Source organism: Cheilinus undulatus, linkage group 20 (genome assembly GCF_018320785.1).
Source record: "Cheilinus undulatus linkage group 20, ASM1832078v1, whole genome shotgun sequence".
NCBI classification, from domain to species: Eukaryota; Metazoa; Chordata; class Actinopteri; order Labriformes; family Labridae; genus Cheilinus; species Cheilinus undulatus.
Genome location: NC_054884.1, coordinates 25590084 through 25608634, shown reverse-complemented (window position 1 = coordinate 25608634; position 18551 = coordinate 25590084). Strand labels below are relative to the sequence as shown.

At 38.2% G+C, this 18551-nt stretch overlaps 1 protein-coding gene across 2 annotated transcripts in view; it reads left to right on the top strand.

Moving 5' to 3' along the window:
• The first annotated feature begins 203 nt into the window (after window positions 1-203).
• LOC121527821 (phospholysine phosphohistidine inorganic pyrophosphate phosphatase) overlaps window positions 204-18551 on the top strand; it is a 44774-nt gene continuing 26426 nt past the window's right edge. For both annotated transcript variants that reach the window (XM_041814818.1, XM_041814819.1), the window contains exons 1-6: window positions 204-366; window positions 652-839; window positions 2074-2227; window positions 2524-2587; window positions 2686-2778; window positions 6987-7078. In XM_041814818.1, coding sequence (XP_041670752.1) covers window positions 236-366; window positions 652-839; window positions 2074-2227; window positions 2524-2587; window positions 2686-2778; window positions 6987-7078 — 722 coding nt within the window. In that variant the 5' untranslated portion in view covers window positions 204-235. The remainder of the gene's footprint in view (window positions 367-651; window positions 840-2073; window positions 2228-2523; window positions 2588-2685; window positions 2779-6986; window positions 7079-18551) is intronic.

Here is an 18551-nt window from a genome sequence, read left to right as displayed (position 1 = left end):
CGACAGTTAAGTGTCAATTACAGAATTATATCCTGTCATTTGTTATAATTTCATACCGAGAATTTGTGTGATACACGGGCCGGAGAAAACATGGACTTTCAAAGCAGTCAGTCTGAATGTAAACTGGCAACACGTGTAAATTACTATGTATAATTTGAATTCAAAGCACGAGAGCGTGGCAGGCGAGCAAGACCCTACACATTACGCGCATGCGCTCTTTAACTAAAGTTTCGTTATGGCTGACATGAACTGGCCAGGCTGTGCAAAGAGTTTAAAAGGTGTCATTTTGGACATGTGTGGCGTTTTATACGACAGCGGGGAGGGAGACGGGGTCGCCATTCCTGGTGCGGCCGAAGCTGTAAAAAAGTGAGTGAATAATTTCGGTGTAGTTTTCGATAATATGTGCTAGTTTAGCTTGCGCCCTGCATGCCTGGCTGTCAAAGCTAATAAGAAAGTGCATGAACAAAATTGTTTACTGTTTATGTAATTTTAGGGTACTAGTGTACTTTGCAATACGCCCAGAGGTTGTTTGTTTTTGAGGCAGTAACTGTTTATGTGAAGAATTTGAGCGCTATCTGCATGCCAGTGTCAATTTGATGTCATCAGCTGTGTGCTCCATTCAAACTTTGACCCCTCCTCATCCCTGTAAAGGCTGAAAACATCTGACCTGCAGCTGCGATTCTGCACCAATGAGACACAGGCCAGCAGAGACAAGTTTGTTGCCAAACTGGGAAGACTGGGCTTTGACATCTCTGTCCCTGAGGTCTTCTCCCCTGCACCTGCAGCCGTGGCTGTCCTGAAGGAGAGAGGTTTACGGCCCCACCTGCTGGTGTATGATGGTAATTTTTTCTAAAGACAGCAGAAAAAAATGGGAAAAAGAGGCTTAGAGGGGTTAATTTCACAAATAAATAATTTTAACATCACAACCCACTAATAGTTGGGCATACTTGTCAGCTCCAAAATGTAGTAACTGTTAGCCAGGATGCTAGCACAAATGCTACTGATCCGACACACATACATTGATAATATCCATAAATTACAACTGGGGAGGGCCCATTCTCTGAGTTTGTCAGGGGCCCAGCCATTTCTGTAGACAGGCCTGGCTGGAGAACCCTGAAATCTCATTACAGCACCCCTAAAATAATTATAACATGAGAAAATGCCTCACTAAACTTTTTTTGGACATTTGAAAGACATTTTGCAAATATCTTGATGATGCTTACAGTTATTTGGTGAGATGATATTTATTTTTAGGCCTATATCTTAACAGATATGCAGTTTAAGTATGGTTGAAAGGCCTTGTGCAAGCAATAGTACAGTGTAGAGCCTAAAGATGTTGGTAATAATCAGCTTTAACTCATAAAGACAGTGTACCTTAAAATGCTGAAGAACATAGATGGTATAAATAACTAACGCATTATACGTATACTTCAAATCAAGCAATACATGCTTTTTTCCTTTGTTTTACTATAACAGTATGCTGTGTTCCCCACAGAATGACACTTTATTTGGCTAGTAGGGGTGGCAGATTAAGTCATCCCACCCACTTAATTGTAAAGGTTTATTTTTTGACAGTATTCATGAGCAGTATGTTGCATAAAGATGCTCAAATAGCAGCACTCGCCTTTTAAAATGATTCTGTTGATATTTTGCAATCATGGCTGATGAGCTGTGTACATGAAGGTTTATGATCATGAGGTAGAAAATTGCCACCATCATCTTGGAGTGTATCTCAGGAGTGCAGAGTCATGATGCCAGTAAGCAGCTGCAGAAAAATTTAAAACAAAGGTGTTAGAAGCAAAACTTTTAACATGAAAAAATGCTCCTCAAATAGTGCATTAATATAAAAATGTTTCTCACTTATGGGTTGATGGTGACTATTAAAGAATTAATAGAAAATAATTAGAAAAAATAGTCAGCAAATATGCTTGGGTGGCTGCAGTTATGATGATGATGATTTTGGATCTGGATCTGCATCTGCATCGATTTAATTCCGTATCATAACCAGCTGAAGAGGTTTAAAAAGAACAACTCAAAGCTGAATAGTATAAAGCGTTGCTTTCTCTTCTGCAGGACTTCTCTCGGAGTTTGAAACTGTTGACAAAACCAACCCAAACTGTGTGGTGATCGGAGATGCGGCTGAAAAGTTTTCCTATGAGAATATGAACGATGCATTCAGGGTCCTTGTAGGTTTGGAGAAGCCAGTGCTGTTCTCTTTGGGCCAAGGGTAAGAAATATTACAGAACGGGAAATACTTTATTAATCAGTATGAGGAAACTGAGTGTGCAGTTTCTCTTATGGTAGCTTTAGGAAGAGACATCTGCATGAGAAATATTAACAGTAGGTTTATTTAAACAACAGTAAGAAGTAGAGGAACGGTAAGATGTTTTAACAAAAGAGAAATATTAATAATAGTACAAAAAGCACAAAATGTTGCACATAGAGCAACATACCCATAAAATAAGCGTAAGATTAGAAAATCACATAGAACAAATGAAAACATATGCAATACTCTTTTCACAGGAGGTACTACAAGGAGACAGATGGTCTGAAACTAGATGTTGGTGTTTTCATGAAGGCTCTAGAGGTAAAGGAGACGTTAAATTTGCATCGGCATATTTATCAAGAGTCAGTAACTGCAGTTTGAAACATGTAAATACTGTTTTCTCTTTTTGTTCCCTTCAGTATGCCTGTGATTTAAAGGCTGAAGTAATCGGGAAACCTTCACCAATGTTCTTCCAGAGTGTCCTCAATGACATGGGACTCCAACCTCATGAGGTACGTAGTAGCAGAGCACACTGAACGTATCCTGTGAATATAATGTAGAACAGGTGAGGTTATTGTGTAATAATAAAGACCTTGATCCAGGCCAAAAGGCTAAATATTAAGCTAAGCTTTGCTGTGGAAAATCACCCACTTTTTTGACTCTTTCTGGCCTCTGACTGTGCTGGGAAGTAAGCCAGGAATCCACACTGACGTAGATGGAGTTTAAACAGAGAATGTGGCCAACGTATGCAACATTTAAAGCAAACACACTCCTATCACAAAGCACATTTTCCCTCAGAGTTTCATCTTGGTAAAACTTTCTAACTAGTAAGAACTACAACCACAGACATCTATAACATCACTATTTCTAGATGGATATATGCAATGAAATTCACCCTTGGACAGACTCCCATTTTAGCTGACTGATTGTGGTCAGAGTGCAAAAATATATTCTTAATTCTTAAGCGTCTTTTGTGTCCCAAAAGTAGTGAAATGTCCCTGTACACACACAAATAGCTAAAGGGACAAGCTTTATTCTCATAATAGTGACCATGCTGATATCTGAAATGACAGTTGTGGATTGGAACAATGCCACTTTAGTTTATGTCAGTTACTTTATTGAACTTGTGGGGAATTACAACTCTTCATTACGTTATTGTGAAACACGCCACACATACATTTGCCTGAAACACAATCAAGGCCTATAGTCATGCATTAGTAAAGAGATTTCATAGTGAGGGATCTGCACAGGGACTAAATTCCCAAGATTTGAGACTCAGCAGTATACTGGAAGTGAGCTGGCACATCTCCAAGTATTTTAGTCCATACTAGGACTTCAAGCATTTTTGGTGACCTTGTGTGAATCCTATCCCCAGTTTTCTGTAAATGACGGGAGTGGCTTACAGTGTGGTCTTGTGCTGCTGTAGCTCATCTGTTCAAGGTTTGATATATCTTACATTCAGAGATGCCTTTCTGTATGAAGTGGTTGTTGTTGCCGTTCTATCAGCTCAAACCAGTCCGGTCATTCTTCTTTGAAGGCATTTTAGTCCAGGGAACTACCCTTCACTGGGTATTGATCTTTTTGGACCATTCTCTATAAACCCTAGAGATAGTTGCGAGTGAAAATTCCAGTAGATTACACTTTCTAAAATACTTAGACCAGTCTGTCTGGCATCAGCAACTGTGACACATTGAAAGTCACTTAAGTCAATACCTCCTTGTTCTGATGCTCGTTTTAAACTTCAGCAGATCATCCTGACCATGTCTGCATGCCTAAATTCATTAGTTGCTGCCATGGACCAATCACACAGCAGAGCCTCGGCGCACCCTCCTGCTGCTTTTTTCTCCTCAGCAGGTGTCTGAACACGTGTGTACAGTCTCTCGCTGGTATCAGCTGATCTCAGTGTATCCTGGGAGGAATGATGGTGCTCTACCACCACACTGTATGTAAGCTTTTCTATTTTTAAACCTGGCAGTTGGTACCATGAGGGAGTCTGAGTTCATCTGAGTCCAAGTTTTGCCGTTTTTTTTAAAACTAATTTCTGTTCTTTTAGTGAAACACGAACAAATTCATCTACTGGTCTTACTGGCCCAGGCTTTAATGCAAACTGACTGGTCCTGGTTTACTCACTAAATACTCAAAATGAAACAGATACAGATAGTCTCTTTTCATTGCTCAACCAAATTCCTGAGAATGAATCTTCTTATAAAAAGTTAACTCCTGTCACCAAAAAGCTGAGCCCACATTAATGGATAAGTGTATTAAGTGCAGCTAATGCCTTTTTCTCTTCCTCTCTTGATCCTCTTGAGACTTTGTTAATCTTAATGGTTTGACTCAGAAATCATTTTTTTTACACCAAAAGGCAGAAGTTCAGCCTAATTTTCTCGCAACAGGAATATGGTCAGCAGAAAAGATTGATTTTAAAAAGAACATGAGAGGAAGGTATGTCAGACTGAAACTGATCCAGCTGATGATAGTGGGCTGTAAGAACAGGAGCGGAACCATTAATCACTGGTCCAACTGGTCTAAAAAACCTGGAGAACAGTCTGCCAATTTTCAAATCAGGGAAAGTACATGAAGAATGAGAGATAAAGAAAATGGCCTGATTTGAACTAATATTTGGGCTACCACTACTTTTGTTAAAAAGAGTGGGACACCTGATGAACACTTGCAGGGTAATAATAGTACAAAGTAGTATGCCAATTTATCCCTATTGCTTAATATTCAGAGTCCTTGCAAGAATCAAAAAGGACAAATGCTGTACATTCTGCAACTACAGACAGAACATTATGGCCTTTAGATTTCAGACACTAGAAGTTCCACTTAAATTGCATGTGCAAGTAAGTAAAACTCATGTGGTAAAGCACCTTTGCAGAGCAAGGTCATAAAATGCTTCACAAGGTCTACAATAAATATAATGAGTGCAGCAATGATCAAAAAATACCTGCAGCAACAATGAAAGATTACACATTAAACTCAAAATATTCAAAAAGTATTGATGTACAACTAGATGCCTTTACAAAGCTTTTTTACCTGGCACTCTGTTACATAAGTTTTTGGTGTTTGTGTTGGCTTGACATTTATGTGAACTGAACTGAACCTGCCCGAGCATGGTGTGCTTGCTATGCCTGTCAGCTGTTTGGTGGAGTTTTGGCAACCATTGTCCTGGCAAAGCAAATCATATCACTTTAATTACAACACATCAGTAAATCAAAGCACTATTTGTACCTGCATAAATCAAAAGACTAATTTTTTTTATTCTAAGATCTGTTATTGTATTGCTTCTAAACAAAGATAAAAACATGACACAGAGTCATACCCTTGAAATCTATTTGTAGAACATTGATTTGCACACTGAGAAAATAATATTCAGACATGGTTGAACTGGTGCATCTACTAAACAAAGAATAAAATGTATTTACAGCCACACGCCAACTTTGTGGTTTCCTGAAGACAGTGTTCAAACATGGCATGCCATGAGCAGCTTGCCATTATAAATAGACATGTCGCAGTATCAGCAGGGAATATGAAATCGTAGAGGGTTGAATTTACCCGATCTATATCTCCCTTTCTTCTTTTTTGTGTTTTTTTCCCCTCCCTTGAAAACGTAAAATGTATGTGCACATCCCTGCTCATGTTAAGTCACCACAAACTTAATTCTTTTGCAAACAGGGACATATAGTGCTTATAAAGAGTATTCAACCCCTTGGTGTTTTACCCTTTTTGGATTTTATAAATCAATCATGGTCAATGTAATTTGGCTTTTTAGACCAAAAAACTCTTTAATGTCAAAGTGAAAACAAACTTCTACAGAGTAATGCCATGTAAATTAAAAATGCAGGTTAAATAAGTGATAATAATGAATAAATATGCATCTCCTTTAAAGTGACTGACCTAATTCAACAGAGATCTGACTAATTGGTGCTATTAGTCCCACAGTTAGTGAAATAGGGATCACCAGAGTGCAGTGAATGTGTCTCAAGTGATTGTAGTATGAAGATACCTGTGTCTGGAAGGTCCAGTCACTGGTTAATTAGTATTCCTGGCTACCATTACACCACAAGACAAAAGAACACTCCAGGCAACTCAGAGAAAAGGTTATTGAAAAGTATAAGAATGGAAATACAAAAACATTCCGGTTACTGAACATCCCTTGAGTTCAGTTAAATCCATTATCAAGAAATGGAAGGAATATGGCTCATGTGTAAATCTGCCTAGATCATCAGACCATCACAAACTGAGTGACTGTGCAAGAAGGAGACTAATAAGAGAGGCCACCAAGACACCTATGACTTCTCTGAGGGATTACAAGTGTCAGCAGGTGAGATGGGCCTGGTTTCTTCACCAGTCAACGCTTTAGGGGAGAGTAGCACTGTTGAGTAAAACTCATATTAAATATCGACTAGAGTTTGCCAAAAAGCATATGGGAGACTCATTCAAAATGGAGCTGTCCTCAGAAGGCTTGTAAAATGAATGCAGCAAAATTAAGGAACAACCTAGAGGACAATCTTATTCAGTGTGGAAGAGAGCCCCATCGCAGTTTTCTTGCTGTGGTATTGAAATAGTTAATGACATTGTTTGATTTCAACCAGTATCATATCAAATGTAAAATTCTGGTATCATAACAACCCTGCTTTGCATCCATGCACCACAATAAAATGGTTTATGTTTTAATGCATAATAGTTTGATTTTGAGCCTTTTTTATGTCTTTACTTGCAGGTGCTGATGATTGGCGATGATCTGGTGAACGATGTAGGTGGAGCCCAGAACTGTGGAATGAAAGGTGTTCAAGTCAGGACTGGAAAGTACAGGTTAGTGAAGCATTGAAAGCACAAATGAGTAAACCATTTGGTCAATCTCCCAACATGACACAACACTGTGTAGCATGCTCATGTTGCTTTCAGTCTTGACTAGTGGGTTTTTATGCACAGAAGTAAAGAATAGAATAAAAGACTGCTCTCCTGCACGGTTTTATAAATATCCCACAAATCCTGAATTTAAATACTGTCTTTTTAAGTGAAGCTATTTTGAAAAATAAGAAATGGAGATAAAGGTATAGAATAAAATGAAAATCCTCACAAGTTCTTTAAATTTTAAAGCCACATTTCTATATCTGGCAGTCAAACTATAAAAATCAATTTGTTTATTCTCCAATAGATGGCGTCCTCACACCAGAGTTGTGACATTTAGCTTCCTGTGAACCAAACCACCCCGCTCTCTAGCTCTCCCAGATTTGTTTATTTGATTGAGAATCCTCTGAAAACAACTTCATTCTCTCCACATGTTGAATGCTTCTCACCCACAAGGTCATAGTCACTGAAGATTTATGATCCCGAATCTGGAGATTACTGAGGCGCCCTACACATGGTGTAATTACAGAAACATATGGCTGATTATTTTAGAACATATATGCTGCTCTTATGGCTTTAAGAAAATAGAAAAGGAACTGGGAGAAGGAGGAGCATTTTATTGTGTGTTCAAAGTCACTGTTTTTAATGGTTTTTCTGTGCGTAAAATGACCTCAGCACATGTTTTTATGAGTGTACTTAAGAGATATTTATGGAAATGTAAGGGGGATCCTAAACATTTACTGTTTTACACTGTGGGTTGTTGCTTTTTCATTTGAAACACATAATTGTTCCCTCAAAAGCAGAGAAAATGTGCTTAGATTCTTACCACAAAGCTTTACTAAGAAACAATATTTAGTTTTTCTAAACCAGCTTAATGAAGTACCCAATTTTATAAAAAATATTTTGTATTGTTATAGCTAATATACACTCACCAGTAGAGTTTATCAAGTACACTGTTACCAAATACCCTTTCTCAACTGTTCTGTAATGCAAATACCTAATCAACTATGGCATCAAACAATGCATCCAGGCATGGTTAAGACCAAGTCTGCCAGACTGCCAACAACCATGTCACACTCAAAGTAATTTAAATCACTTTTCTTCCTAATTCTGTGGTTCACTTTGAACTTCAGCAGATTATCTTGAACATGCCAACATGTGCAAATGCATGATTATAGATTTGTGTTATTTGGGGTTGGACAGGTGTACCTTAGAGAGTACACCTTACATAGTAAAGGTGTTTTTTTATCCAGAAAAGAACCCCAGTGGAGTGAGCTGGGCTCTCTACCACTTGCACAGCTGCTTACTTACAGCTGTTTCAGACTAGGTGTGTGGCAACTGTGTAATGGCTGCATCACTGCTTGATTTTCATTCTGGTGTATATGTAAAAAAGTAAAAGCTGTCAAAACTGCCTACAGGAGTGCTGCATTTTACTTGCCTAGAGTCTTAAAGGGATACTTCAACATTTTGTCAAATTCGTCCATTGCCACAATCCCTATAGTCTTAGTAGGAGTGTAGTTCCGGCTTTGCATTTAGCTTTAAAACATCTCTGTCTCGTAATGTTCCATGATTATTTTATAGCGTGGTGAATGTACAGGTCACAACTTGTCCACGAGAGCGTTTTGGAGTTGTTGGATTGTGTATTTGATGAGTTTGATGAGGGAAAGCCGGAATACCATCTGCTTACATTGACTTGGCACAGCAGGTCCGAACTCGGCAGCGGCGATCTAAAAATAGTTTGCACCGACAACTAATTATGGCAATGGACGAATTTTCCAAAATGTTGAAGTATCCCTTTAACAACAAGAGGGCACACCTATTTGGTGTAACTCTCGCGTCTCATAAAAAATAGACAGAAAAATGCTAAAAAGAAACACACTTTTACCTCACTCTAGCAGGTATGTACAGTGCTGTGCATGTTCAGGCCAAAAACTCAGGCTGAATGGTGAGTAAACCCACCTGATGGCACCATCAGGTGGTAAGGAGGATTGACACAACCAATGCCATACCGAAGCCTACTGATTTTTCCATTAAACATACAGTTTTTTGGAATCTACAGTTAGAGATGTTCCCATTGCAACTGCTATTTTGTAGCCTTAATAAAGTACGCTTGAATATCTTGTATTACTCACGTTAAATTAAACATTTTCACTAAAGGGGATGAGATACAGGGTGAACAGATCAGCCTGAATTCAGCCACCTTTTTCCCACAGTAGAAAGACAATTTAGTGGACGTCTTTCTCAAGTAATACGATTGCAGTCAGTACTCCAGTCTGTGACTAGAGCCATGTCGCAAGCAACTGTGTACTCTTCTTGTTAAAAACTGTCATCTCTTGCAGGATAGAAGACTGCTGCTATGCTTATTTTGCAAAGGGAAAAAAATAGTTAACACAACCATGTTAAAATCAAATCTATCCACCCTGGCAGCTCTTCTCATGATTTTGTAATCACAAAATTTAGGCAGCATTTTAATGTTCTGGTGGTAACATTTAACCAATCAATGTCGCACACATGACACTTTACTGCTGCTTTATTTTAGCTTCAATTTAAGACTGTAAGATGATCATTTTTGATTGAAGTTTTTTTTAATTAATTGCAGTCTTAGTCACATGTTGATTAATTAGTTATTCGTCTTTCAAAACCATTTTTAGTCCATATAGTGTCTTGACTTGTGACTCAAATGAATGCAAAGAGACACGTGTTATGATCTTGTCTCTAGGAGTAATTATTAAATGTGCCGTACTGCTACACTCGTGTGACTTAGAGGTAGGAGACCACTTTAGAGTGTTTTTCTGGGAAAGACAATGTTTGACACTTTAATACACTAAGAAATATTCATGAGGGCATGTACAAAATGACGTCTGGTGATCCCTGTTGCTTTTACACTCAAAAATATTTTCTCAACGAACTGCTATCCTTATCCTTTCACATTGTTATTTATGCTTTCTTAAGCTAAAAGCAAATTACTACCCCCTTGGATAAAAGCCTACCTTAATTTTGAAAGAAAAATATAAAATTTACAACTAAAAACTTTAGCTTAACCAAGGAAAAATGTGCTAGTAAATGTAAAGTAAGAGAAAAAAGCTAAACGAGGCAGTAAAAAGGGAACATATTTGCTGCCATAAGGTGCAGAATACTTCTGACTACGTCTGAGCTTTCTGAGAATTTTTTTTATTTTGAAATGAGAAATTCAAAAGAGCAGCAGAAACATTATTTTACATCAAAGAGCAGGGAGATGTCCCGGAGAAAGGCATCCAGCTTTTACCCCACTACAGTACGCTTAAGTATGCTGCCCAGAGTAGCGCCATGTATGCTTTTATTTTGCCCTTAATTTCACAGATTTAAAGAAAACTCCACAGTTTGTAACTGTTCTTTTCACATTCATGCAATGTTATACAAGCCTCATCACCCCCTTATGAAATTAGGTTGCATTAGGTTAAAAAGTTGCACAGAATAGAGGAAGGGAGCTCAAATTGGTGCTTTAATTGGGTACATGTCAGGACAGAACAGTACATAACACATAACACATTAAAACAAACTTTGTTACATTTCACCCCTGCTGTGGAGGACATTGAACCTCCTCCTCTACAGTATTCTTAACATGTGTTTGGCTCTTAACCACAGATTAGCGTAAAGAGAGCACCATGCTGGATGACCTGCTCCAATGCCACGGACTGGCATGCAGGTCTTGGTTTATGTGTCCAAGCTGAGTAATCTGCTTGAGCATCAGTCAGCTCTAATCCTGCACTAAGAGCAGTTGCCCAGTGTAAAAACCTGTCCTGTGACAGATCGTGGTCACTCCTGTCTGTGTGATGGGAGCATGCAGGCATGTGCTTCCACCTCTGTTAAGTTACAATAGGCAGGGTTTCACATGGCAGATTTATGCAGACCCACAGCATAGTCTGTCTGATTTATTTGACTTCATTCTCTATCCAAGCAGCTCAGTTCAGCTCTGTGGTCTGACACTCATTATGTCACTTTAAATTTTATCGCTACTACTTATCTGGCTTTTTTCAGTTTTTATAGAGGGAAGAGCAGTTGGTTAAAATTGTTGAACTCTTTCCTGTAGGATGATATTAATGCAACAAGTGTAGTTTTTTTGAATGTAGTTATATTTATTAAATCTTCTGATTAGTGAAAGTGTGGTGAAACAATGAATGCTAAGTAAAGGTGCATGTTACTGCACAATTAGTTGCATAGTTTCTTCAGGACAGCACTGCAGCACTGCAGTTAATACTAAGCCCAGAGTGCTATTTCAAGTACTGCACTCAAAGTCCATCTATCTACAATCAATACTGCTTGTCCCATTTGAGGTTGCCAGGGGGTGAAGCATATCCCACCTTCACTGGGCAAGAAACAGCGTACACGCTAGAATGGTTACCAGTCAATCAAAGGACTCATATTTACACCTATCCACGTATGAGAAAAATATCCAAACTCTTATCAGGAACCATCTTGCTGTGAAGTGATAGCACTAACAACTGCACTATTGTCCAGCCCGCATTCATAGTATCAGCGGAAATTACTGTTTTCTACTTTTTCTGTTATTTTTAGTGTTTTTTTTTTTAAGAATAGCAACACATTTTATGAAATTCAGTTTACTCCATGACTATAATTTAAAGGAAACCCAAACTAAACACTGATTTCAGTTGATTATTCTACATTCATGTAAGGTTGTCAAACTTTTTAAAGGATACAATGTCCATAATTTTTATATTAACTGTACCAAAAGTACTGAAGTTCTGCCAAAAAAACATGGTGTACATTTGTATTTCAGCCCAAAGATGCCGTGAGCTGAGAGAAAGACTATTTGCAGCTATGGGTAATCAAATGAGAGCAAGTGCCAGAGTCCTATTTTTGAAACTGAGCAGTGAATGGAGACAAGATGTTATTTCTTGATTGATTATGATATGCCCCTGTGCAGAAATGAAAGAAGATACAGGATTTTGTTTGGCTGATGCTGAAGACTCTTTCTGCCCACTGGTGCCACTTTCCACTTCAGTATCTGACACATCTATCCTTGCAAACTGCACGGATAAAGCAAATAAGTTTTATTAAGTCTCTTGAAGAAGCACATGCAAAAGTTGTGTCTGTTATGGACTGACAGAGAGTGGAGGAGAGAGACAGCCACGTTTCCTGGTCCCTAAAAGTTTCCTTTTACATCCCGACTTGCAGACTCATGACAGCTTTACAACCTTGGCACCCTTAAATGACCTACATGTGAACAAAATAAAAATTACAGGAGAGAGAAGAATCACTGTGGACACTTTTTCTGGTCAATTAATGATTATTCAGAGAAAATATTTTATTTTAGGTCAGCCCTATACATTTTTTCTAATTCATTTTGCCTTTTTTGCTTGAAACACAATGAATTGAAGCAATATTGGGTTTCCAGCAGATCATTTTTGTTGTATTGCCATGACATTGAAACAGGTATCAATATCATCTGATTTTAATAAAAAGTCTGGTATCTGGACAACTCTGTATTCATGCTAACACTTCAATACAAGCACATAGCTGCTAAAACCCATAGACAAGCCTTTGTAGGAAAGAAGTGAGCCCTTAAAGAGCTCATTAACTTAAAGTGCTGCAGTTACATTGGCTGCCAGCATTGCATCAACTAAATTCATACGATTTTTACACAAATACTGCAACTATGCATCAACTTATTAGATTTAAAGTTTCAGTATGGCATCTTGAGGCAAAACAGCTTAGACCGTAAGGTAGACAATGAAAGCTCACAGATTGGAGTGAATGAAATTGGCTACTAGTACAACTTAATTACTGTTCCACTCTTTCCACCTTGTAGTAACATCAGCAACCAGGCTATGCCTCAAGTGTAATTAAATGGGCTTTCATGGTTCAGCACAAGCTTACCACTCTGTATTTTTTACATCTCCATAGGTATAAATCATGCCCAAATATCTGACAGTTGTATGGATAAATCTAGGGTGCAAAGACATTTTAATCAAATGGCTACTTCCAACTTTGTGGTAATGTTAAGGGAAAGCCCTTTAACATTGAGGTAGGTGCAGATGATCTCGATTAGCCTGCACAAAGCTCCGACCTTAACCCTACTAGACACCTTCGGGGGGAATTAGAGCACGGATTCAGGGCCAGGTCTCCTCGTCTGACATCAGTTCCTGACCTCAGTAACACTACTCTGGCAGAAAAGGCTCACAGAGCACAAACAAGCTCCAATGGGAAGCCTCAAGAGTTCAAGAATTGCCAGAACAGAAAGTCCAGTGGGATATCAGGATATTATCATTGAGTTAATGCAGGCTTTTTCTTGACCAAAGTTTGGATTTAGCTGATGTTACTAGTAGATGTTTGAGAGGTAAAAATAGACATTTGGATTGTTGCCCTGAAAAACAGAGAAACTTAACTTTGGGCATCAAATTAGAATTTAAGACTCTCCAAGGCTGTAATTTTCTAATTAGCATCAGCTCATAACATCCCAGATTCTTCACTTATTAGATGTTTTATAGTGTATACAGTCCCTGAGAACAGGAAGAGAAACTGTGACAGTAACAGTGTTTCTGTGGGACTATGAGCGAGGGAGGCAGACGTGAGATTTAACATTTTTCAGCCAAACAGTCACTGTGAACCCAGGCTTGCTGGGAGCAGCTATAAACCCTAAGTCAGATCTGTAAAAACACAGCTGTTTCCAAGTCAACCAGATGCTGAGCAGGCCTTGGGCTGGTGGAAAACACAGCTTCAAATACCTTAGGCTTGGTGACAAGACAGGAAGGGAAAAAGATACAAATCACAGACAAATCTAATCATATCAGATTATTTTAAAAAGATTTGACTCACTGTTACTCAGAAAGGACTGCATGAGACCTTAATGCCTTAAACCTGTTGAAGACCTCTTAAATAGACTCTAGTATTTCTCTTTCCCTTTTTTAACCGGATATGGTATAAATTTTAACATGCCTTGAAAGGAATTCAGTTAATTAAACTTCCTTTTGGATCATTAGTTGGAATTTATAGGCCAACTACCAACGTGATACAAAACACAATATCATACACTACCATACCACATACCAAACTGTACCATACCAGACTATACCATGCCATACAATATTATACCATTATCATACCATATTAAACCATACCTCTGTACATACCATACCATATCATAGCACTATACCATACCATACCTTATCATACCATACTGTATCATAACATACCATACCATACCATACTGTTCCATACCATACTATACCATACCATACTATTCCATATCATAACATACCATCTCATCCCATACCATACCATAACATACCAAACTATACCATTCCATATCATATCATACCATCCCATCCCATACTTTTCCATACCATGCCATACCATACTTTTACAAACCAAACCAAACCATACCATACCATGCCAAACCATGCCATATCATTCCATACTATTCCATGCCATACAAACCATTCCATACCATGCCATACCATACCATACAATACCCTATGCTATCCTACCATGACATGACATGTGCAGTTTATGCTCTTCTTCACTGTATTATTTTTTCAACCAAAGATGTTTCTACTCGGTGGGACACTGTATCTTAGGACTGGTAATACTTAAGAACATGCATGCAGATGGATACATGCTGTTATTCAGCCTTGACATGTGTTTATTTAAGGTCAATTTGTTGAGTCTCTGAAGTTGTTTCTTTATCTGAATTTTCCAGCCGATTTTTAAGTAGGTGAAATAGTGTACATATGTATCTCATGGTGCCCTGAAGGACACTGAAAATCAGAGATATGAAAAACAAAACTAGAGTATGTCTGGAAGACATTGTTACCCTTATTTTTTTCAAGTATATTCAATGTCTGTCAGAGACCTCTTTCATTTCTGTTTTAGAAAAAAAAACCTCCTGTTCATTTTCCCATCAGTCATCATGTCACTGTAAGGAATCAAATGTGATTTACTGAGTCTAACTGGCAGAGAAAACTTTTTAGTGTACCCTTAAAAACACACTGAAATATTGATATTCTGTGGTGTAGTTGGATAATGGTACCACACAAGTCAGGGAAACAATATATCAATATTACTAATTAATGTTATTATAGATTTCAGTGGCTGGATCTGGAGAAAAGAGCCAAAAAAGTCTACAGTCAGAGTTGTGTTAGAAAAACCAAACATGTAAGAAATTTCAATCTGAATAAAAGCATAACTGTTAACAAAAGCACATCAAATAGGAAGGTTTTTCATACAACAGAACATTTTCATTCTGTGTGCAGTAAAATACGTGCTTATTATGTGATTTTGATGGCTCCAACAGATTAAATTCAAGAGCTGCTGCCAGGCTAAGTGATGTTTCCGTGCTGCTTAGAAACGGTTGGGGGGACTATAGGTGTAATACTGTATAGGGGTAAGTGTAATGAAGTCGTGCTCTGCTAATAGTCAATTTTTCCTTGTTCTTAAATAATGAGTCTAAGTAAGCACACTTCCCTCAGGGGAGCTGGAGAACCCTTTGCTCTTTAATGTAGACCAGGTTTAATTGGGGGGCCTACACACAAAATGTGGATAAAATTAGTCTGTAAGTATAGAAATCTGACTGCTGATCTACAGCATGGGAACAATTTAGAAACACTGCACTCTTGTTCAACCACTGCTCAGCCTCTGAAGTCACTACAGTTACTATGTGTTGTGTATATGTTGAACTGAACCCCCAAAAATCAAAGCTATACATAAAACATCTGCAGTATAAGACTGAGTTATGTCCATTGAGTTATGTATCAGTAATAGGAGTATTTCATTATAAAAGCTCCAACTTTAGGTACAACTAACTTGACATACCATGGGCAACACTCCATGCATGGTGTTTTGGAAGGGCAGAACCTTTCCAAAAAATGTCAGACGTTGATTGGATAAATGTTATGTCTGTCAAATTCATTATAGGCCAGCCTTTAAGGGCAAAAACATGACATAGGAAGTCCACATTATTGATGTTTAATATCAGGGGAGCCAGGTGGCAAATCAAACTCTTGAGAGAATGGTGTTGGATGTGAGAAACTGATGTTTAATAGGGTATTTTTAGCTACACTTGTATCCATACTTCATTTCTAAATCACATAACGACAAGTCAGTGTTAATCTGTTGAGCAACTTAAAAACAGTCACAATTGATCAAAGTGCTTGACAGGTTTAAAACGCAATATAAAAGAACAAATATGAGTGAAATAAAAATCAAAAACTCAATAAATTACATTAAATATGAAGAAAATCTAAATTTCAGGATGTCGAGCTGAAAAAAAAGTCAACACTAAGAGGGGTTCCTGAGCACTGATTTAAAACATTCAAGAGTCTGGACAGTTCAGGTGATCACAGAGGACTTTCCCTCAGATTTTGAGCAGCTACAGCTCGGTACCTCAGGTTTTATCCTGAATCTACAAACATCAAAAAGCACCTGCCCATGTTTGCCCAAACTTTAGTCATGAAATACAGCTTAGTCTTTGTTAGACAAATACCAATGGGTTCCTTTATTGCATTTTTTTGGACGGCATTCCAGCCGTCTCCTTACAAACAGTTTCCTGAATACAGCCATAGGCGGTTTACCAGTACGCAAAGGTTGGCGTCACACTCCCTAAAGTAAATAATGAAGTGTACATCTTAATTACTTTCAGGGATTAAGACCATTTAGAATATAAATATGGGTCCAGTAGTGAATATAATAGCATTAAAATAGATTTTGATTATCCATAAACGTGCCATGGGAGGACCCCTGGCCAAGGCCGCCCATAAAGGGGGATGAAAAAGAGAGCTTTCTGGGCCCAAGCCACATGGGAGCCTATGGAGGTCGGCAAAATAATGGTCCATTGTGAAGTTGATCTGTGATAACCATATATTTAATATTTAGCATGAATAATAACCATTCATATCAAAGCAACACAACATAAATTGTATTTATTTATGCTGTAGTACAATGTAGCATTATCAAAATGTAAACCCCCTTTTCTTAAAACATAAACACTTTTTTTGTAATGGTCACACTGAACTAAACAATAAGGAGAGTAATGTCAGACTTCATAGCTAAGCCATAATGTGCACAAATGTAAAGATTTGAAGGAACTGAGACAACTTCAAGGGGAAAATAATTGCAAAGATGGACAAAAATGAGTTAAAAGGGGCAAAATGTGGTTACAAAAATGTTTGGAAAATGGTGAAAGCTGTTATTAAGTGGCAAAAATGGGCAAGAGTGGCAAAAACTGGTTAAATGTGGGAAAATAAAAAGTTGCAAAAATGACCAGATGAGGTAGGAAAGTATGCATTTCACTCTCTACTATGTGTTTTAACCTAAATGGGCAAGGGCCTGGTATCAATCTTTGCCTCTAGCCTCCAGATTATTTCACCTGCCCCTGCATACGGTCAGTGCCTGCTGAAACGGCAGTGGACTATGCCACATGGACTACAAACAAAAACCAGAACAAAAAACAAAAGTATTGTCTTTATTGTCCTTCTTTTTTTGTTCTCTAGCATTCTATTTGAGTTGTGTTTCTGACCGCTGGGCTTATAAATGTCCCAAATGTGTGCTTTAACTCTAGTTTGGTCCCTCAAACTCATGAGGTAAAGTATTTGTTCCTTTGGCTGTTGAATGATAAATAAAAATCCACTTTTCATAGTCATTAACGTCTTGAAATTGAACCACACGGTGTTTAATAAAGCCTAACAATACAGCTGTACTTGTCCATTTTAATGTTCACACTGTTATTATAGTGGCTGAGGAGGTAGTTAAAGCTATCCACCCTAAGGCTCAGTCTTGTGTGTTGCCCTGACTGGTCCTGTGTTTTTTCTATTCTGTTGTAATCTTAACTACATCAGGACAGGACTGGGTAGCTTTGAAGCTTCATAAAAGCATGTTCACATCATGATGTTATTTCATGTGTTATTTGTAACAGTTTAATTGCTTCTGCCATGCAGCATAGTTAGTTCCTGAACCTTTTGGTCTGTGCGTGCAGTCTGTCTCCATGTGTCTGTTTTAATCAAAGAAAATGGATTCCAGGTCTTTGATTCAAACATACACACTCAGTGTTGGCATTTATATTTCTACAGAGGAGAGAGCAGTGTTGTGCTGTGTTAGATGCCAGAACATTATTGATAGATATTTTGAATAACTGCCAGTGAGTTAGAGGAATCCCTCACTGGATTCCCATTTGAATCTGGCAGAGAGTGCAGAGCCAACATTTTCACACAGCAGCAACCATCTTCAAAATAGTTTACATTGTAAAACCGCTCCCTGTGGTCAGCTCTCCACTGCTAATGCGAGTGTTGGGAAACTGTTTTGCAAGCAGGCCAGACCAGATTAAACATCCCCAGAGAGAACTAGTCTCCTGATTATAGACACTCTGAACAAGGTTGCCGAAACCACTGGATCGTGCTCTTTCTGTCTGGACATAGAGGCCATATGATTACAGTACTCCTTA